At 41.1% G+C, this 23417-nt stretch overlaps 1 protein-coding gene across 1 annotated transcript in view; it reads left to right on the top strand.

Moving 5' to 3' along the window:
• Positions 1 to 23417, top strand: part of sorcs2 (sortilin-related VPS10 domain containing receptor 2) — a 195905-nt gene that overhangs the window by 16074 nt on the left and 156414 nt on the right. Inside the window, exon 2 of the mRNA XM_050066937.1 lies at positions 4139 to 4318. Coding sequence (XP_049922894.1) covers positions 4139 to 4318 — 180 coding nt within the window. The remainder of the gene's footprint in view (positions 1 to 4138; positions 4319 to 23417) is intronic.

Here is a 23417-nt window from a genome sequence, read left to right as displayed (position 1 = left end):
AAGACACATAGGTCCAAGGCACTGTTAAATTCAAATGGCAATACCATGTTCAAAAATCAGACCAGGTGAGCCATATCCAAGCCATATTACACAGACATGTAGAAAAATGTATTTAACTGACAGAAAACATCCACTTAATTGCACATAACTGTACCAGTACAACTTGACAACTTTATCCTGAATGGACAATGTGGAGATAAATTCCAATGTTACAGGAAAAGAGGGAAATACTTCTCAGAAACATCAAACTGTCCCCCCTGCTCCACCTACTAGCTAAAAATAGAAATGTAGATAACTGATGACTGAATACATACACATATAATACACTTTTTTTCTTCTTAGAAATAAAATAGACTGCCCCTTAAGTCCACACATGGACTACTACTGTACTCACATTTGTCCATTTTGAAAATATATCAGACAACTTAACAATCAGTCTAGGTGAGCCATATCACATATATTTAATATTTCACTAATTTGAGTGACAGGCAAAATCAGATTTAACTCCACCAACAAAAATAAAACCAAAGTGTGGTAGTGAATAGAATTATAACAACATAACACTGCATGCTATTTTATCAAGGCAAGGTATTTCAAATTGCATCACTCTGTTAAATGAATACAATTCTAAATAACTGATATGGCACTGACAGACAACTTAAACTTCAAATGCACCAACAAATACAAAACAAGACTACATACTATGCTACTGAATAGAATTATAACAACTAACAGTGCATGGTATTTTATCAAGGCAAAATGTTTCAAATTGCATCCAACAATAATCACTTCATCCAGGTCAGTCCTGCTAAGACATGAGAAGAATCAATTTAACAGTCCCTTAGTTGACCTCTCTTGACAATACCAATGTTAAACTGTTCCTCTGCTCTAACTACTCAGCCAAAAGCAGATACACTGATAAGGAGATTTGGTGAGGGCTTTTCATTCTTATCTGTCCATGTTGAAATTGCACCAGACACCTCAATATTCAGTCCAGCTGAGCCATACCACATCAAGAAAAAAATTAAGTGCATAATATGGCATTATGAGGTGAATAACATGTAAACTGCATCATACTGTTCAAAAATCAGTCCTCATTGCTTGCTTGACTAACATGTCTGTTACCTTCCATGTAGTTTACCAACATTTGCCATCTAATGAGAGAAATGGCATTTTTTTGACTTAGCAAGAGCAGTGAAGTCAGGTGTATATGTTGTCAGAGCAATGCGCAAGCAGTGTTGCAGATGCTGGTCAGTGAGAGATATGCGATTGTGAGTTTTAATGGCATTCATGTGTGAGAATGACGACTCACAAGTGTATGTTGAGCCAAACATTGTCAGGAGAAAAAGTGCAAGACCCCTTGAGTGTGGAAATTTCTCTTGGCTGACTTCATGAGTCCAGAATTTTTCAAAACCTGCCAGCTGCAATGACTGTCGCAAGTCTTCTGATGACTGAATGTCAATGAGTTCCAGTTGTAAAGGTGCCTCGTCCAATGACGTTATCAGCTCCTTTGCTTTCATTGCAAAGTCTGCTTCAACATTCACACAGAAAGGGTCCTTCACAAATCTCATCACTTCATGGGGGATGCTGAAATCATCAAACCTAGTGGTAAAGTTGTTTTTCAATGAGTCAATAAAGCCTGACATCACCTTTGTAATTTGTAGGCCTGATTTCCTCAATGTGGGGAAGTGGAGCATCTTCCCTGGACAAAGATCAGCAGAGAAAAGTGAGAGCTTTCTTTGAAAAGCATGAAGTCTCTCCACAAGTTGCGTGACTGTTTTATCTCTGCCCTGCAGTTCCATGTTGAGTTGGTTCAAATGATGGAAAATATCGCTCAAAAAGCAAACAGCAGCATTAAACTCCTTATTTTCCATCAGAGACAGAAACTTGACAGCTTTTTTCAGCTTTGAATTCCGGAGAAACACCACAATCTCCTCTCTTAGTTCACAAAATCGTTTCAATGCGTTTCCTTTGCTAAGCCATCTAATGTCATTGTGAATGAGCAAATCTTTGTATTCAGCTGACATGTCAGTCAACAACTTGCGGAAAAGTCGGTGCTGTAAGCTGGAGGTACAACGGATAAAGTTTATAATTGCCATGACAGAGTCCATGGTCTCTTTTAACTCACCACTTAGCTTGGCACACAGGAGGCTTTGGTGGATGAGGCAATGAACCGATCTCAGCTGCGGAGCCACGGCTGTCATCCTCGCGGCGAGCCCCTGTTCCCTGCCCGCCATCGAGGGCGCACCATCCGTCACCAACATGTTAACGCGCGCCAAATCCAATTTGTTCTCTTCAAAGAATAAAGCAATTTTTGTGAATAGAATCTCACCGGTGGTGTGTCCCTCCATGGGAATTAATCCAAGCAGATCCTCACGAAAGCATTCCCCATCAAAAAATCGCACGTAGAGGCACAGCTGTGCAACATCGCTGTTATCCGTCGATTCATCCACGGCCAAAGACATCACCTCCGCCTTCCTCAGCTTGTCCAAAAGCGTCTCGGAAACGTCCGATGCAAGGGCCTCCACTCTCCTCATATTTGACGTGTCAGATATTGGAATTTGCTTGACCGAATCGATTATGCTTTTTCGGGTTTTCTCATCTGTAACCACTTCCTCGATTGATGCCAGCATACACTCTTTGACAGTCTCTGAGTCTGTAAACGGCTTTTTCTTTTTGCCTAATATCCATGCCACCCTTAACGATGCAGCCGTTGCTCTCTCCTGATCCGTACAGGCCCGAAACAAGGTGCGACGTCTTTGCTCATAACAAGATGTAAGCCCCGAAATCTTCTGGCTCCGAGCAGCAGAGTCCGGTGGGAAAGTGGCGTCAAAGTTAGCATGTGTTGTCTTGAAATGCCTTCTCAAATTATACTCTTTACTCACGGAGAGGCACTCGTTGCAGATTAGGCACACAGGCTTCGCACCAACAGCAATAAACACATATTTCTCTGTCCATTCACTGTTGAACTGCCTATTCTCTGAGTCAACTTTTCGTTTTTTTAAAGTAGAGAGAGACATTTTGTCTTGTTAGTCGAGCTCCGTGCTTGGCTTGAAAGAAGAAACAAATAGGTCAGAGCAGAGCGCGGCTAGAGCGCGCATGGGCGACTTTGATTGGTCCATTGTGGTCCCCAAAAATATGTGTCCGGCCAAAACAAGTAGATATTCTTCCTCCTCTTTTGATTACATAGCAGATTGCCACCATGGTGTAAACGGGTGCATACCGCCACTTACTGCACCAGATAATGTACCATGAGTCATAGCCATGAGCTGTATATGAAACTACCCGCATGTATTCCCTATGTTCCGCCCAAAGGGCCAGCACAAAATCCCCCGCGGGCCGGACCCGGCCCGGGGGCCGCCAATTGAATAGCCCGGATATAGACTATATATAGCATCATTTTCTTTGTGGGAATATGTGCACAGTTTCATGGGTGCCTTCATGAATATGAACATCAATGTACAGCTGTCAATTCTGTCATTAAAAGGAGGCACGACCATAAATGTCAAGGTAATCGAGATCTAGTGTTCCTTCTGAGCAACATGGCAAATTATCAATGATTAGAGACACACCTTCTTTGGCTCTTTGGCCTGCTGGTGGCTTTATCTTTAAATGCTATGATAATGCAATCACTAACATGGAGAGAGTACTGAGTCACCCTCTGAATTGTCATTACACTCTTTCATGACTAGTGAAGCCTTTTGCATTGAAGGCTCATGAGCTAAGACAAGGACACCTAACAAGTTATCTAAGATGGCAAAAACAATTTTGGTGGGTAGAGTGTTAGTTCCTCCAATTGTTTCTTTGACTATAGCTCTGTATTTATCAGTTATGTTCTCTGGCTCACAGTTAGTCACTTGTATTTCTTGTTTTTCTTCTTTTTTTGTTTCTCAGTGTCAGATCTCTTTTCCCCTGTTTTTGCATACACATTTTGTCTTTATTAATGTCTCTGAACTCTTTGTGCTTTCTATGTTGTATCATCTGTTTACAGAATTAATTTTCTTTTTGTTTTATCATTTTCATTGGTTTTCTGTTTTATTTTCTCTATTTTTTTCATTCCCAACACAACTGATTGTGAAAATACTGAGTGACCCTTTCTCTCCTCTTTCTTCCACCACTCCTCCATCTGTACCCCCAGGATGTTCAGATAGTTAGTACGGACGAGAGCCAGGTCTTCCTCGCCATCCAGGAGTGGTACCAGTCAGACACATATAACCTGTACCAGTCTGACCCCCAGGGCGTCTACTACTCCATCGTCCTGGAAAATGTTCGCAGTACCAAGCAGCCAGAGGAAAATGTCCTCATCGACATACTTGAGGTAAGATGGGGTGGAGGAGTGGGAACACCCTTTATGGCCATGGACCATATTACACTGTGCAAACAGACTTAAGTTTAATACATTAATGTTCTCTGTAATTGTAATGTAGCTCTGTGTACACAACTGGGTCCAAATCCAAATCCAAAGAGGGTTTAAATGGCAGCTCCATCCCCTCTTGGGACTCTTCACCTCCATAGAGTGTTCTCTCAGATTCCAGTGTCTGTGAAGTACTTCCAAGTTGATGTAACGATAAGATAAGATAAGATAAACATTTATTGTCTGTCACAAGTAACAGAAATTTGTCTTTGGCAAGCTCTGAAATAAAATAGGCAAGGACACACAATGATGGCCGTGGGAACAAAAGTTGTGAAAAAGATCTACTTAATCATGCTTAAAGGATAAAGCTGACACTATTCTTTATTTTCTGTATTGTAAACAAATCCCATGAGAAGATCAATACCAACAATATGTAAGTCTCTTTCTGACTTTCCAACCCTGTCTGTGGCACTCAGCCCCAAACCCATTGGTTTCAACTGAAGATGCACACCTTCAAAAAATTTGGCACAAACATAGTTTTAAAATGGTTTGGTAATTTCGTTAAACAGATGGTCACTGTAGTGTTTGCATATAATGAAGTTTACACTGATTACAGGGACAGGTTGACCACTCAGAATTCTCAGTCATTTTTGAAACATGATTTTATATTGATTTTTTAAATTATAAAAAAAAAACATATACAGGCAGAAAAAGTTCCTAAAATTTTGAGGAAAACTTATCTCTGACACAGTATTCACAGGAAATAATCTGCTGAAAATATATCCAAATCACTTGTTTTACACAAACTTCCTGCAGTTATTATATTCACTGTTTGGGTTAATTATACAATATAAATGTTGTCCTGTGTTGTTATTGTTATGCATTGAATACCATATGAAATACCCATAGAATATATCAATAAGTCAGGGGTCGTCAGTTCATTCAATGATAGAAAAGGGGTCCCCTGAGGCAAAGGGTGGGGAACCACTGGTGGAGATAAGTCCTTATTTCAACTTCACCAAGCAGCCGTTCCTCATCCATTGTGAGCTATTAAAGGGAGCGAAAGGAATAAAGAGAAGCAGGGCGTCCAACAAAAGTTCATCTTAAAACAGCGCTTGCTGCCAGTTCAACCATTACAATAGAAAACAATTCAATCCACCTGACGCTCACTTGTGTGCATTCAGTTAGGACATGGTGTTAGAGCAAATAACACAAAAACAAATAAAGTATTCCTTTCAAGTTATGTATTTTTAAATACAGTAACTGTATTTAGAATAGAACCAACTTAAACTGATTTTAATGGAACACAGTTATTCATATTTTGTATTTCAAATATGTAATGTTGCTTCTTGTATACCATTATTCCCCAACCCTGACCGCTGACATTGTAATGCTTCCAGCTGACTAGTGTTGGAACATTTGACTACTCAGCTTATATACTTGTTTAAATTTTCACTGTATGTTTTCACTATAAACAGTTCAAGAGAAAAGGACATTAGGATGAGGATTTATTGATGTGTTTAGCAAGCCAAATTCTATCTCAGGTTGGCCTAAATGTACGTTCACACCAACAGCGACCAGAATTTCCAAAATGGCAGAAGTCATTCATTTTCAATGAGAGCCCGACAACTTGGGCAGCTTGGGTGACCTGGTTGTCAGCGACGCGTCTTGGGCGACCAAAGCGACCGGAGCGGTCCGGAGGGGAGATAAAACTCGTTTAACTTTATGGTAATGAGCTCTGATGCTGTTTGGCGACAACCAATTGGAATGCTGACGTGCTTCGATGAAGCAGGTCCCAGAGAACAAGCCATGTAACTTTGGTTCCTACAGCCCACTTGTTCCAACAATGGATACCAAGAAGTTTAATTCTTGCGTTCGCACCCACTCAGACCTTTATAATGTGTTGCTGCTCAGTTACAGAGACCAAAATAAAAAGAATGAGGCTTGGGACCACGTCGCAGAGGTAGTTGGTTGTCTGGTGAGTTTTAAAGTGTGTAATGTTAGTAATAGAGGAGAGAATTGCAGGCTAATGTTGCGAGGTAGCATGCAAGTCTTCCTTGCTTGGTTTGAATGGGATGACATACANCCCCACCTTTCTGGGGGTGTGCCTAGATTCCACAGTAACATGCCCATTTATTCAATTACAAGGTGTCACCATAAGATGGCGCTTCCCTCACAGAAACACAAAAACTAACAAAGATTTAGAGGTGCCTGTACTAGTAGTATTTCCATCCGATGCTACATTATTAATCTACTCCACTGTCTCAGATGCCAATATTACACTTTAATTGCACTACTTTTATCTTTAAAGGTTAGTTTGGCCTATTAGCAGGGGCGGACTGGGGCAAAAAAGAGGCCCGGGAATTTAGTACCTGACTGGCCCACTCAGGGGCCGGGGCGGCGAGTGATGGCGGCAAATGCTGGCGGCAAATGCTGGCGGCGGATGATGACGGCAGATGATGGCAGTGGATGATGGCAGTGGATGATGGCAGTGGATGCTGGTGGTGGATGCTGGTGGTGGATGATGGCGGTGGATGATGGCGGTGGATGATGGCGGTGGATGCATGTGGTGGATGATGGCGGCAGATGCTGGTGGTGGAACAAAAAAATATACATGTAAACATTATTGAAGGGATAATGACACATCATTTAACCTGAGGCCTTGATTAGAACAAATATGTAATATTTTTAATGTTAGTTAAAATAGTTAGTCTGCAATAGTCGCTTAATAGTGTGAAGACTGGTGAACATGTAAGTCACACTAATAATGATCATTACATAATAATAAACATATCATATCACCTATGGTGCCTCAGATAAGCACAATTACATGTTCTTAAGTATGTACTGAATAAATACAGCTTAAGTTTTATAAACTGCAAATAATACGCTTTAAGAACAACACATTAATACACATTTCCCCTTCACAGTGCATGTAGACTGTCTCAATTTCTATATTATCCACCAATACCCACACAAAAAGAATAAAACTGACATTCATTTTAATGTTGATGAATTAGCAAAGTAATATACAGCAGAGCAGCATTTAGCTCACCAGCTTAAGTTAAATACACAAGAGATAATGTTAGATCAGATGTTCAGCTATTGTATTAGTTACTTAGCAATGCTGATGTTGGCTAATGCCACTGAGCGCTGTCTGGCTCTAGTAACGTTACACAATAATGACGTATTGACAGCCAAACTAGCCTACATACATTGTGCTAAAAGTTAACAAGCTAGCCAAATAATGTTATCACATTAGCTTACAGCCACCTCACCTGACTAGCATCCCCCTCCCGGTCACGTTGTCCTCCTCCTGCAGACATGGGCGTGCGTGCATGCCGGTGTGTGTGTGTGTGCGTGTATGTGTGTGTGCGTGTGTGTGTGTGTGTGTGTGTGTGAGTGACTGACTGAGTGACTGAATGAGTCCAGTTCAGCCAGAAGGCGTGCATGCCACACAAATGATTGTGGTCTTTGCAAGCGATTTTGCCATCGCAGAGGATCTTGAGAGCCACCTTGGGTCGGAGGTGAGTTGGCAGATAGACTGCCTTCATGTGTGAACAACCCCCCCGAGCCAGTCGCCCCATTGTGTGAGACTGGGACTGGATATTTGGCATGCTAGAAAACTGGAGCGGTGTGACACGACTGACAAAGAGCATCAGCCAGTGAGAGGCGGGATACGTCCAACGTCAGCACGCAGGAGGACGGAATAAATGTAAGGAGGACAAGCTGGCAAGCAACAACAACAATAGCGGCATTCACAGGAGCACGTAGTGCGCGTTGTGTTTGGACCCAGGCTCTGGAGGCAGATCTAATTCATTTATTTTTACTTCCACGCAATTTAAATAACCTACCTGTAGCCAGATAGTGCAGGGTCAAGGACAGACGTTCTCTAGGGGATATGGCAAGCCTAAATCTGGTGTCTTTCCTTGCGATGTACGGCTCTACCAGCCCCAGCAAGAAATCAAAGTTGTCTGCTTCATTCAGTCATCTGTAGCATTTCCCGAAAACCCGTTCGATCATTCAGCTATGACAGGTACCTTAATCTTGGTCAGAATACATGCATAGACTATATCAACAGTACAATGAAAGCTAACAGGCTATCGGCACAGTAGCAACCGAGTTTCATTCATAGAACTCACCTCCAACTCTCTGCATAGTTGACAACCCACGCAGTCCACGTGCAGCGACCCATTCCTTCACCCAGATCATTTTCTTCTTTTCCTGTTTCATCTCAGCGCAGAGCAGGGCACAAACGACCTGCAGAGCTCCAAGCTGTCGGAGATCCATGTTGACAAGTTGGGCCGGAGAACTTCATAATATCCTGTTTTGGTCATACGTGACAAAAAGTATGGGGCTCTGTCAGCGAGGGCTCAGTAGTGAAATCTTGTGGTGTGCACACACTGGTCGTAATGTCGTGGGCAAGACTCCAGATGACAGAAAAACACGTCACCAGGTATTAACACTGAAAAGATCTTCGCGACTCAAGACTGGTCGCCCAGTCATGTAATGTGAACAAGGCTTATATTATCTGCGTGTCATTTTGTCAGGTCACAGGAAAGAAATGACAGGCTTCCCAGGCTACACATACGCACTGCTGTGTGTTTGATCCATGACATTTAGCTAACTTGAGTGACTGCCGCTGCAACTTTGATGCACAAAGTTTTGAGTACTTGAATGTGTGTGTGTGTGTGCCACACTCATTCTTTTTTCATGTATTTTTTTAAGGGATAAAAAAAATGGTGGTTTCAATGAAAGTGAATGGACACAAAAATATTTAAATGGTACACAAAGTGATGGCTGTGATTATACACTGCGTTATTGATCTTTTATAATAGCTGATAGTCAATGGCGGTTTTAGGGGGGGCCAGCAGGGGCCAGTGTCCCCGTAACTCTGAGTCCGGCCCCCCTGTGGCCCGGCCTCACCACAGACGTCGCTGTCCTAACGTGAGCTTGAGTTGATAGAGCAGAATGCATTTCTAAACGGATTACTGAGGAATACTAACATCTACTTCATGAGGTATTCTTAAAAACATCAGTAGAGAAGTGTGTGGCTGTATTGAAGAAAACTTTGAGCCTGCACGGTAACACACAGCACGATTGAAGTAAGCTCTGAAAACTCTCTCTTTCTCATTTGGCTCATGGTAGTTACATGTCACATCATGTTGATGGAGCGATGTGAAATATGATCCGGAGTTTTCATGGGTGTTTTATTTTGAAAATCGACCAGAAACTCTCGTCTTTTCTGCGCCTGACTTCCTGTTTGACTCATTTGGTCTGTGCAAATTGACGTGCGTCCGTCAGAAATAGACTTGTCGCATATTTGGAGCGGAGCGGAGCGCCAAGCCGCTTCAAGGCTGGTGGAGCAGCCTACATTTACTTGAATGGCCGCTATTAGCTCCTGCACCCGCACCTCGGCTGGATCGCGCACGCCACGGATCCAATGGGTTGCCATAAATGGGCCTGTCTCAGAGGCATTCAATTACCAGAGGACTTTTGAAATCTTATTTTCGAAGCCGCATAAAATTAAATGCTCTGATTCAGCATTTTGTTTTCCTTTCGTATTATGTATTTTGTATTGTTTTGCGAATCTGTAACTGTGTTTGTGAGTGAGAGTTTTAAAAAAAATATTTTGTCTGCACATGATTTTAAATAATAAAAAACCCCTTCATCAGTACCTCAATCATTTTTCTTTTGATTACTGAAATGTTTAACCACTAATCCTTAGCCATATTTTAAGTGTAACCCTTCACCATAACATACCACTAGTGTTTTTATATTTATGTTGTTAAAATACAACATTTTTCACACATAAAATGCACAAAGATGTTGAGATCTAGGCATATTCTGCCATCATAACTTGGCTCTCAGAATTCACCAGATTGATGCCTTTAAATCAAATATATACAAAATTTTCTCCCGGGGGAGCATGCCCCCGAATCCCCCTACAGGGTTTGGAACAATATCTTATTGTTCAGACTTACATATTTGACCCTACTTATATGTGCCCCTGTATCAAAAGGACTGGCCCTAGCTTGGCCCCCCCCCATTGAAACTGGCCTAGAACCGCCACTGCTGATAGTGAAATTAAAAAATTGACCAAAAAATACAAAGCCTTTCAAAGTATCAGCTCATATACATGAACACATTCAAAATTATGTGTGAAAATCATTGCAAAAACACAAAAATGTGTATGCAAGTACAGTAAGTGTTAAATATGAAGAATTGTAAAATGTCACTAAACTAACGAATTTTGTTAGTCTTAAATATGAAGAATTGTAAAATGTCAATAAACTGATGAATTTCGTTAGTTTTAAATATGAAGAATTGTAAAATGTCACTTGGATGAGGCTGTCAGTCAGTCAGAGAGAGATCTCAGGCTGAAATTGGCATTTCATCTTCATATGCAGCCGCAACAATGGTCAAGCTGCACGTAGCCTGCAGAGTTTAACTGAAAAGGAGTGGAGTACTTTCACTATTGCGACATAATGTGGTCCTGTTTATCTTGGAAGGTGAGAGAGCTCAAACACATAATTAGCATTACCATGAACCCTTTCATTCCCTCTGAATGGGTGAGTGTTTCCATCTTAATAGGTTTCCCAGTCACTCACATCATCATACTAAGTGGGCTATACGAACTTTTGATGCAAACATTCACCAACACATCGTCACTGTCGATGTCTGCACCACCACATAAAAGTGGCATTTTACAATTCTTCACATTATAAACCAAAAAAAAATGATTTTGTCTCTTAATTTGATGTTGATGTAATTTTAAAATTTAAGTCTCTTAATGAGCAACTTTTTCGAAATGATTTAAGTAATTATTTTAAGGTACTAAGTTATTTTCAGAACGTTTCTCATTATTCTGAGACTAACTCAATATTTTCAGATAGGGGAGACCTGGGCCAATTATAAAAAAAATTGTGTGTGTTTGTAACACTGATGCTGCAGCAGATAAAGGTGGTCATTTTAATAACTTAAATACTGCTGGGTGGCTTATTGTAACCTTTAATAATATAACCTAGAAACAAATTTATATTATTGTACAAAAGTACTGTAACTAATAGGCAGAGGCGGACTGGCCATTGAGAGTACCGGGAGTTTTCCCGGTGGGCCGCTGCGTCAGTGGGCCGGTACGGCCGGACTGAGAAAAAAAAAAAAAACGACTTTCGACGCAGTTGGGCTGGCCTTTAATATGATAACCAATGTTTACAGTTTCTCTAGTGTCTGGCTAATTAACATTGGCCCACATGGGTGTGTCACACCCCTTTCACCTCGGTCCTGTTGGCCAATCACAGCCGAAGGCCAAAGGCCTCGGCCCCTCCTCCCTCTGCATCTGTCAATCAATCAATCAATCATACACACATGCAAAAATGGAGAAGAAACGGAAAGGAGGAGCGGAGAAGTTGAGAGACAAAAAAAGGCAGGCACTACAGGTAGATGCTGCCAAGTGTCAAAAGTTGACACATTTATTTTCTGCTGCTGCATCTCAAGCAGGACCTTCAGCATCCGCAGCAGCACACACACATACAGTATTTTTGTTCTGCTTTGTTGTAAGAAAGCTGTTTTTGTTGTTGATGAATAAATATTGTTCTTGTTCAAGGTAAACTTGTATGTTTGCTTTATCTTCTAGAGCAAAATAAGGTAATAAGCTACTAGAAGGTAAAAACTTTAAAGGGTAATAGGAGTAATAAAAAATAATGGCCATTTTACATGAACCAGAGGTGAGATTCTTTACTAACACAACAATGGGGTAAACAAATGGCATTTAACGGGTTAAAATCCTTAAAATGATGATGGAAATTGTTTTTATGATCAAGACTGAGGTTGGAAAAAAGGAAAAAGAAAACAAGAAATGATATATTCATATTATATTTATATGCATATGTGATACACAAATATGTGCGTAAACAGGGCTATCGCAACCGTACAGGCAAACTAGGCAATTGCCTAGGGCCCCGAGCTGGAAGGGGGTCCCCAGAGACGGCTGACATTGGTCCATATCATTGACAATATGAACCCCTATAGACACTGTAACAACGACAACACATTGGAATCCCCCTAATGGGGCCCCTACTAGCTGCTGCTTGCGAGTGGCTAGAGGGGGCCTCCCAGAGACTGCTGACATTTGGTCCGTAATCAACGACACAACTTGAAACCCCCTTAGACACTGCAACGACGACACGTTGGGAGACCTCCCTGATGGGGCCCCCTACTAGCTGACTTGCCTCCAAGGTGCCTCTTGCCTGGGGCCCCCAGAGTGTCTTGAAACAGCCCTGTGCGTAAAGTAACACAAAGGGATTCACTTTAAAATCTGACACTGCATAAAAAAAAGTAAAAATGCATCTGGATCAAAGTTGTTATTAATTATTGACATAAACCAGACTGTGATAAACCCTCCTGAAAAAATCCACTTTGCATTTAGTATTTTATTTCTAATTCACTTATTGTGTTTTTTTCTTACAAAAATGACACTGGCATTTTGAAAAAACTGGCATTTAACGGGTTAAAATCCTGAAAATGATGATGAAATTGTTTATTATGATCAAGATTAAAGCTGGAAAAAGAAAGTAAGTTTTTTTTTGGGGGGGGGGGTATTCTAAAAATGTTTATATTTGTATTCATATGTGATACACAAAAATGTGTGTAAGGGAACACAAAGAGATTTACTTTAAAATCTGACACTGCACAAAAAAATGAAAATGCATCTGGATCAAAGTTGTTGTTAATTACTGACATACACCAGACTGTGAAAAACCCTCCCAAAAAAATCCACTTTGCATTAAGTATTTTATTTCTAATTCACATATTGTGTTTGTTTTTTTCTTATAAAAATGATACTGGCATTTTGAAAAAAAAATGTCATTTAATGGGTTAAAATCCTGAAAATGATGATGGAATTAGTTTTTATGATCAAGATTAAAGTTGGAGAAAAGAAAAAAAAATTGGAACAATATATTCTAATAATATTTATATTTGCATTCATATGCGATACATAAAAATGTGTATAATGGTACCACAAAGGGATTAATTTAAAAATCTGACACTACACAAAAAAAATAAAAATGCATCTGGATCAAAGTTGTTGTTAATTATTGACATACACCAGACTGTGAAAACCCCTCCCAAAAAATCCACTTTGCATTTAGTATTTTATTTCTAATTCACTTATTGTGTTTTTTTTTTCCTTATAAAAATGACACCGGCATTTTGAAAAAAACTGGCATTTAATGGATTAAAATCCTGAAAATGATGATGGAATTAGTTTTTATGATCAAGATTACAGCTGGAAAAAAAGAAAAAAATGGAACAATATATTCTAATAATATTTATATTTGCATTCATATGCGATACACAAAAATGCGTACAATGGTATGAAATTGTGCTATTATTTGCAGATGCATTAAGTGTTAAGACTAACGAAATTTCGTTTCTACACATCTCCCCTGCTCTTTGTATCGCGCACGTCTGAGTCGTGTTGGCAACCATGCGCCGCTCCACACTGATGCCGCAGCATGACACGATCCATCAGACACATGAACGCGCTCAAATGGTCATCAATATTACAGCGTGGCATGCATGTGCATTTGGGCCAGCTACTTCAGTCAAGATGTTCTGTGACTGTGCTCTCCCAGTGCATGATCCCGGCTGTGTACGCTTCCACACTGTCCCATCTTTTCCAGTTGCATGGCCCTCACACAGATCTGGTTGATCCAACACTATACAAAATACATAAAATTTGTTTCGCAAGTGCAGTAATCTTGCTAGAAACTAATTAGTTAATGTGTTTTGTGAGAGTGGAGGCTTGCGCGTCACAACAGAGGGCTGCTGTGATTATGAGGGTGAAGCGGGGGGAGCCTCTGCCACGGGAGGCCTGAGCCTTTTTCTGAATGCCAGCTCCGGCTCCTTATCTTCAGATGACTCCTCCTCGCCAGGTGAAAAGGATGGATCATTGGTCTCTTCCTCATCCAGTTCTTCTTCTCTCATTGTCACTGTCGTGTCCCCCCCCAGCCGTCTCTCCCTCAGTCACCTCTACCCCATCTGATTCTCCGTCACTTATGTCCTGAAGCATCGCCAGAGCTTGTTCGACATTCATCCATTTTCCCCGGTTCATAATTAGGCCTTTCTTCTTTTCTGTCCGTCTTTCTTTCTGTCTGTCTGTCTGTCTGTCTGTCTTTCTTTCGGTCTGTCTGTCTGTCTGTCAAAAATAGCTTGCATTTCGCAGAGACATGTTAGAATGTTATTGTGACAAAGTTACAAGCATTTGAAAATGGCAGGGGGTAAAAATGACCCCTTGACGGTTCTAGTGTTCATAAATAGCAACAGACATTTTATCACAAATTCCTCTTGCATCAGATCTTTTGAAATATCGCTTCTCTGAATCTGTTTAGACAGACAGCGACAGATCAATGAGGTGAAGCCGTGCTGCGTGCGGTAGGCAGAGTGTGTGCAGAGCGTTGTACAGTCTGAGCTCAAAATAATAATTAAAAAAGAAAAGATCTATGTAATCATTTCCAATATTTACAAGCTGTTTTTAATCTAACGAAAGATTCTGCTTCAGTCCATATTTGTTGGCGTGTTGTCTGAAAAACAACATTTTTGCTGAGGTTAAAAAAATCCTTGTCATTCGCACATTCTGTAAACGGAGTGGGGTGGTGTAACAGCAATCTAACAGCACAATGAATTACAATAAATTACATTTATATAGCCATAATAATGGTATTTATACACACACAAACACACATATACCTATACATATACATATATATATATATATATATATATATATATATATATATATACACTAATCATTAAATATGCTCTGTGTGGGAAGCTCTCTCCCACTATTACAGTAATAAGAGGCGCAGTAAACCGCTTCATCATCCACACTCACTGCTCCTCCTGGTGGATAGACAAACCATTGCAACTGGTTTCTACAAATTAAACTTAGAGGCGTTACCAGTCGGCCTGTATTCTCTAGATCTCTGCCTTCTGATAGTCTGGGGACACTCCTTTCTAAAGTCACCTCCTACTAAGTTACTACTGTAGATGGTTGGCTAATACGCTGAAGATGGTAACCATTGCAGTTCATATTAGAGCCCAGAAACACACAGTTTAAGCCATTCCTCACACTTTAGGCTAACCATTACCTAGGGCTGGGCAATAAATTGATTTTAGCAATAATTCAAACTTATGGTGTAGAAACTCAAGGCAATTGAATCGAACGCAACTGGACTTAGTTTTGTCTTAGAAGACATTTCACCTCTTACCCAAGAGGCTTCATCAGTTCATGCTTGTCAGACTAGGCTGGAACTAGGCTGGAACATCCTGGCTCCCTTGGTGGGCAATACGCCCCACCATATCCAGAACTCCATAGACTTTGTGAACAAAGTAAGAGGTTTAAAAATTGATCCAGATGATACCATGGTATCCTATGATGTGACCTCCCTGTTCACTTGCATTCCAACCATGGAGGCTGTGGAAACAGTCAGGCAATGGTTGATACATGACAACACCCTCCACGACAGAACCAAGCTCAGTCCAGACCACATATGCCAACTACTAGATCTCTGCCTGAGCACTACCTATTTCAAATACAATGGGAATTTTTACAGACAGAAACTCCCATTGTGGCTAACCTATACATGGAGGATGTAGAATACAGGGCCTTGAACTCCTTTGAGGGAACAGCACCAAGCCACTGATTCAGATATGTGGATGACACATGGGTTAAAATCAAAACTCAAGAGGTGCAAGCTTTCACTGAACACATCAATTCAGTGGACAGAAACATCAAGTTCACAAGAGAAGATGTTAAGGATAACAGCTTGCCCTTCTTGGATTGTGACGTGCACATTACAGAGGACAGAGGCCTCCACATTGGGGTATACAGGAAACCCACTCACACAGACCAATACTTACTGTTCGATTCTCACCACCCGCTGGAACACAAACTAGGTGTTATCAGGACCCTACAACACAGAGCTGATAACGTACCTACCAGCACTCAGGCCCAAGGGAAAGAGCATGAACATCTGAGGGAGGCTCTAAAAATGTATGGTTATCCCAGTTGGACCTTTGTGAAAACAGCAGCCCGTTCCAGAAAGAACAAGGTGGGTGATGAAGAAAAGAACAAGCGCAATAACATTGTCATCCCCTATGTGTCTGGGGTATCTGAAAAACTCAGGAGGATCTTCAACAAACACTGCATCCCTGTGTATTTCAAACCCAGTAACACACTCAGACAAAGACTGGTACATCCAAAAGACCGTACACGACAGACTCAGAAGAGCAACCTGGTGTACGCTGTTGAATGCAGTGAGGAATGCCCAGACTTGTACATTGGTGAAACAAAACAACCACTAAACAAATGCATGGCCCAACACAGAAAGGCTAACTCATCAGGGCACGACTCAGCTGTCTATTTACACCTCAAGGAGAAAGTACACTCGTTTGAAGATGGCAATGTGCACATTTTGGACAGGGACGACAGATGGTTTGAAAGAGGTGTAAAAGAAGCCATCTATGTGAAACTGGAAAAACCATCTCTCAATAGAGGAGGAGGTCTGCGACACCACCTATCCCCCACCTATAATGCTGTCCTTTCATCCTTGCCCAGGAGATTTACCAGCTTAACCTCTAAAAACAATGGTTGTTCACAAATGGCCTCATGTGACTCTAACAACTCCAACGACCACTGTTGCAGCAGGAGTTTCAACGACCGTCGTTGACACACCATTGGAGCACTAACGAACTAGTGACATCATTGGCCTTGTGAAGACCTCCCCAGGGGTTAAATACCTGGGTTGTTTCCACACCAGTTTGTCAGACTAGTTCCAGCCTAGTCTGACAAGCATGCACTGATGAAGCCTCTTGGATAAGAGGTGAAACGACTTCTAAGACAAAACTAAGCCCAGTTGCATTCGATTTAATTGCCTTGAGATAACCATGACCTGGATAAATGAGAATATCCACAGGCATTACGGTGTAAAACAATTTCTAAAAATGAAAATCAATTTTCATATTGACTTGGGTAATTAGGGTAATTATGGCTCCACGGCTGAACCTGGGCTAGTTTATGGTAGCCGACAACCCCTTATAAAGCAGGTAACATCAGTTTAATCACTTTCCCATAGTATCCCATGTAATAAGAAAGGGACCTGCTGGAAAAACATTATAGATGCAGTCATGTTGCACATCATGAAAGATATGGTGCTCATCAAAAAGCCTGGGTTCGGGGCGTCTGTGGCTTAGTGGTAGAGCAGGCGCCCCATGTACAAGCGGCCCGGGTTCGAATCCAGCCTGTGGCCCTTTGCTGCATGTCACTCCCCCCTCTCTCTCCCCCCTTCACGCTTATCTGTCCTGTCCATTAAAGGCAAAATGGCCAGAAAAATATCTTTAAAAAAAAAGAAAAAAAGCCTGGGTTCATCCACATGCTGAATACAATCTACCCAAGATATGTGCTACCAAGCCAAAAGTATTTTTCTGAAGTTGCTCTGCCCCATCTATGCAACTGTACATGTGAAAAGATTGCAAAGGAGCTGCAGGACATGTGGGTTTGCTCCACCACAACATACCTATGGTCCAGTCAAGCTATGCGATGAGTTAGACGGTGCATTTTATTTACGATGATTGGGCCCTGCAAAGTGTCTGCCTCTAAATAGCTTACTTCCCCATTGACCACACCAGTGAGCTAATCGCACAGGGGCTGAAAGATGCACTGGGTTCCTGGAACCTGGCTGAAGACCAACACGTCTGGATGATGACAGACAGCGGTACTAATATGATCAAAGCTCTAAGACTGAAAGACTGCACAATGCCATTGGTAAGTGTCTAAATGGCAAAGCCTAACAGTGACCCTGTAAAGGATGAACTATTGGACATGGCCTCACTGATGGAGCCCAGGTTCCACACAATGTACATTGACCATGACAAGGTGGAAAAAAAAATTAAAAAGAGCAGTCACAGAGCTGCTGTCTCTGCCCGCTGACAAAATCACCACAGCCTGGCCCAGCTGTACAAATGCACCAAGAAGCAGCTCAGCCTGAACCAAAGAGGAAAAAAACTTAAGCAAGCTTCTTCAAGAAAAACGTGCCATCTTCCACCCAGTCAGAGACCGACAAAATTGTAACTGAGCTGGCAACCTACTAGTTGTCCCCTGAGGCAGACCTGCACACTGATCCACTTCAGTAGTGAAGGCGCCACGAACCACACTTCCCAAGATTAAGTAATCTGGCAAAGAAACACCTCTTTATCCCTGCTGCAAGTGCCCTGTCCAAGAGGGTTCTCAGTGTGGGAGGGAGCACTGGCACATGCAACAGGACATGCATCAAGCCAGAGGCAGTAGACAGGCTTGTGTTCCTTGCAAAAAACATGTAAAAAAAAAATATGTCGAAAGAAAACAAACCTCCACTTCATGTACTGTAATATAGAGAGGCGTTTATTCGTGTATTTATTAGACTGAAGGAGCTCAGAGAGCTCGTGGGACGCAGACAACTCGCCGCTGACACACAGTTGGCAAAAGAAACAACACTGATACTCTAATGACAGTTGTAACACAGTATTTATAAAGAAGGGAAGGGGTTATGTTAAGGATGGCTCTAGTGTATCATCAAGCAAGCTTTTAGGCCCACCTAAAAAATCCTAGACACAGAATAAATGAAAAACAACAGTCAATTAACAGTCTAACTCCATACACTACTACATGTCTTTAACAAGTATTTTGTAACATGTATAATGTGTTCAGAAAGGAATCACTGATTTTGCTTTACCCAGACTTTAAGAAGTCAATTTCAGCCAGACTGTAAATCCTGCTTTGTACAAAAAAACAACAAAAAAACAACTTAATTATGTTAGTTTTCATACATTTAAATTTTTAAAAATGAATGATTTTTCTGGTATTTCTACCAGAAACAGTGAATTTTGTTAATCTTTATACCCCTAGGAATATATATATATATATATATATATATATATATATATATATATATATATATATATATATATATATATATATACACATATTGCTTTATTACATTACAGAACTGCTGTATATAGTTTTGAGGTATTTCTTCTCTTAGGAGTATTTACATTTTATGCTACTTCATACTTCTACTCCACTTCATCTCAGAGGCAAATATAAGCCTATACTTTTTACTCCATTACATTTACTTGAAAGAATTACTAACTGGCTACATGCTTTATTTGTATCTTTTATCAGTTATCTAAATAGGCATAGTGTACCATTGTAGATTAAACTACCCAGCAGTAAATAAAGTAATTAAATAAAACTCCACTCTTACCAGCTGCAACACTGAAGTAATGACCACATGAATGCATCTATAATTATAATCCAATAATATATGAAAATAAAATGATCCATTCTGCATGATAAAGACTTTTACTTTTGGTCCTTTAAGTCAATTTTCATACTTATACTTTTGTACTTTTACTTGAATTAATGAAGAAATAAACACAGTATTATTGCTGCTTTTTCTCAAGATCTGAATATTACTTCCACCACCTGGGTCAACAAGGTCTGTGTCAGTTGCTAGGGAACCAGGGCACTCTGATGACAAATACGTTATTGGAACAAGACATACATGGACAAAGGCAGAGAACACGGAATTGATGGAATGTTACTATACCAGCAATCCCAGAGAGAGGGGATATATACACAGAGAATGTTGGACCTATGGATACTTAGAAACCCACAATCAAGACTAATTAAGAAACATCTGGTAGCCCAGTGTTCCAACATCCGCAACCACCAACTACTGTAACATCAGTGAAATACTTCAACAATGCTACAGGACAAGGGGGAACCAGGATGACAGGTCAGTAAAGACAGAAAGTTGTTCATAACTAAGCGCTGCACCTTGTTTACTACTGGCAAGATTAACGGAGTTAAAGCTTCAGACATTTGTGGGAAAAAACGTGTATTAAAAGATTGATCTTGGAATTCACAAATCGATATCAGGTCATTCCAGTGAAGATCAATTTGAATCGTCTGAATTGATTATTTTAACCTAGCACTCACTGCCAGTCATCAGATACCCCGCTGGGATCATAAGCAGGCCAAAGGAGGAGATAGAAGCCACAGATAGCAAGGCAAGAAAGCTCCTCAACATGCATAGAGGGTTTTCCCCCAAATCCAGCACCCTGAGGCCATACACTAAGTGGAAAGGGGAAGGCCGAATACTTGTGAGCATCAGAGCCATTATCTAGGATGAAACATCCAAAATCCAGGAGTACATCAAGAAGATGGCCCCAAATGATGAGCTGCTAAGTGAATGATTCAGACAACAGAAACCTGATGAGAGCAAAGAGGTAGAGGAGCACTTGTATATTTATATACAAGTTATATCACCGTCAGATAGAGGAAGTGGCTGATATAAAGAAGACCTATCAGTGGCTGGAGAATACTGGACTGACAGACAGCACAGAGGCACTACTCATCGCAGAACAAGAACAGGCCCCAAACACAAGGGCGGTAAAAACAGACAAAATCCAAACCAAAAAAAACAACCAGGAACAGAAACGAAGACCCGGGGTGGTGCAGGATGATGACAGGAAACCCAGAGACATGCAGAGGTGCGGAAAGTACGCAGGAATACACAGATGGACTGACCAAAGGACAAAGGGAAACACAGGTATATATACACAGAAGACTAATTGCAAGGACGAGACACAGCTGGAGAAGACAGACATGGGCGACAGGAGTGAAACAGGGATTGGCTGACAAGTGTGGCGCAGACAAGACTAATACAAAACAGGTGTGAAGGAAGACTCAGGAAACAGGCAAGACTTAAGACAGGTGTGATAGAAAACAGGCGGGAAAACACACAAAGACAGGAAGTAAAACCAGACATGACATATGAGGAGAACCTATAAAATAAAACAGGAAGCAGATTAGATATGAGCAAACAACATGAAACAGGGGACACAAACAGAAAAACTCAAAGTCCTTGAGATAATAGAAAATAAAACCAAAACCCAGGATCATGACACCTATATAGAATTAAATTCAATTAAATTCAATTTAACTCAATGTTAATGTGGTGTAGTGACCCATGATAAAGGATAAGTGAAATCACTTTAGTGTTTGGCCAAATCAAATTGAAATGAATTCTATTGATTGAATAGGCCTATTATCTGTGATGAATAGCAATGGACTGATCAATTTTCTTGTCAGTGTTGTTTTAGTTGTAATCCATTAGCAGTGTATAACAGACTTCAGCAAATCAGGACCAAGCATAACAATACAGGGCCTCATTCATCAATATCTTACCAAAGTTTTTTCATAAATTTGTTCTTACAAAAAGTTATAAGAAAAGCCTTTGTCAGATTCACAAGGTGTTGGCTAACGGCAGAATTGATTGCACCTGTGTTCCATGACATGACCCTATTACAATGAATCCCATTGTCCACTTAAGTTCACAGCACATACTATTTGATCCTGATTAGCATACGTAAACACCCGCAAATCCCCATGAAAGAGCATGATACTGTAGGGCCATGTGCACACACAGAGAATGAAGATGACGAAAGGTTAAGAGAAACGTCTAAGGAGGGTGGAGGACAGGATTCTTCACATGAAGAAAAACACTTGTGTTATGAAGTGGAGGTGCTTCTGCATAGAGCGAACGCCAAACCAGCTGTCATATTTAGTATCATCAGCAAAGAATATAGAATGACACAACAAGGTGCATGAGATGGTAAAAATACATGTTGATCAACCACCTGGCCCAAAAGCCGCAAACTGTATGCATGCTGTACGCCACAAATGTCAGGACTGACGACAGTGACCAGAGCCAAGGCACCGTTCAAGCTGTGCCCATGTGTCATGAGAGAGACATAAGGAGGGGGAGAAAGAAGGGGAGGGTGGACTCTCACAGTGTTTCTGTAAGTTAGCCTGCCTAGTATAATACTCTTAATGCTGCTTTGTTGTTTTTTTTGTCCCACCCTCCTGACCATCTAGTAATATTTTCTAGCATGATTAATTACTCATTAGATGGTGTGGTTCCAATTAACATAACTGATGTGAACTGAAGAGGTCATATAGCGTTAATTATAAAAGGCCATAATCTTTTTTGTAAAATAATGAAAATAATTACCAAAAAATATTATTTGTAAAATATTATTATAATTCATATCCTACTAGTCCATACCCATTGAGTGCACACTTACCCATGTTCAGTTTCACATGGTGTGTGTTTGGGATACAGGTCATAGGAAATTGCAGATTAAATAGTCAACTAAACCCATTAAAGTGCAACTTGCAGGTTAAATTTTTAAAAAAAATATATACATAACCTTGTCTGAAAATTACTATATGAGAAGTTAATTCAGAATTTATTATGGTTTACACGACATAAGGGCACAAATTCAGAGGAAAAAGTGGCTCTTTTTAGCTCCTCTTCTAAAAACGCTTTTTTTTTCAACATTGCCTGATACTACGTCACGAAAGGGACTCTGCGTCCTTGACCCTGCCTCTGTCCAATGTGCAGTAGTAGGTGGTAGTGAGTCTGAGCGGTAGTAAACTTGTAAGTTAGTATTTTTTCGGTTGTTAACAGTGCATTTCACCATTTGTGATTATGCCGAATTATTGTGTCTGTGCAGGTTGCACAAACTCGAGTCTGTCAGGACATCGAGTCCACCATTTTCCGGACAGAAAATGGAGTGGAGTTAGTTTTCGTGCCTGGGTGCATTTTGTGCAGGTGAAGAGGCGCAATTTCACGGCTTCATCTGTGACCAAAAACGCAGCCGTGTGCAGCGCTCATTTTGGACAGGAGGATTATGTTCCTGGCGGGGGCCCGCCCGCCCGCCCTCGCCCCCGCCACCTATGTGCGGGACCCGAGGCTCGCGGCCCCGCACAGGGGCATGTGCGGAGCCGCTCGGGGGTATGTGCGAGGGCAGGCGGGCTCCGCGGAGAGGGAGGCCTCCGTGTTTGAGACGGGAGCGGGCGGCGTGAGGGTTGATGGGCAGTGTGAGGCATGTTATGGCTGGTCTGGGGGTCAGATTCTCCACCAGAGCCCAGAAGGCATCCACCTCCCTGCAG

Source organism: Epinephelus moara, chromosome 17 (assembly GCF_006386435.1).
Source record: "Epinephelus moara isolate mb chromosome 17, YSFRI_EMoa_1.0, whole genome shotgun sequence".
In the NCBI taxonomy this organism is placed as follows: Eukaryota; Metazoa; Chordata; class Actinopteri; order Perciformes; family Serranidae; genus Epinephelus; species Epinephelus moara.
This window is presented reverse-complemented; position numbering and strand designations above follow the sequence as displayed.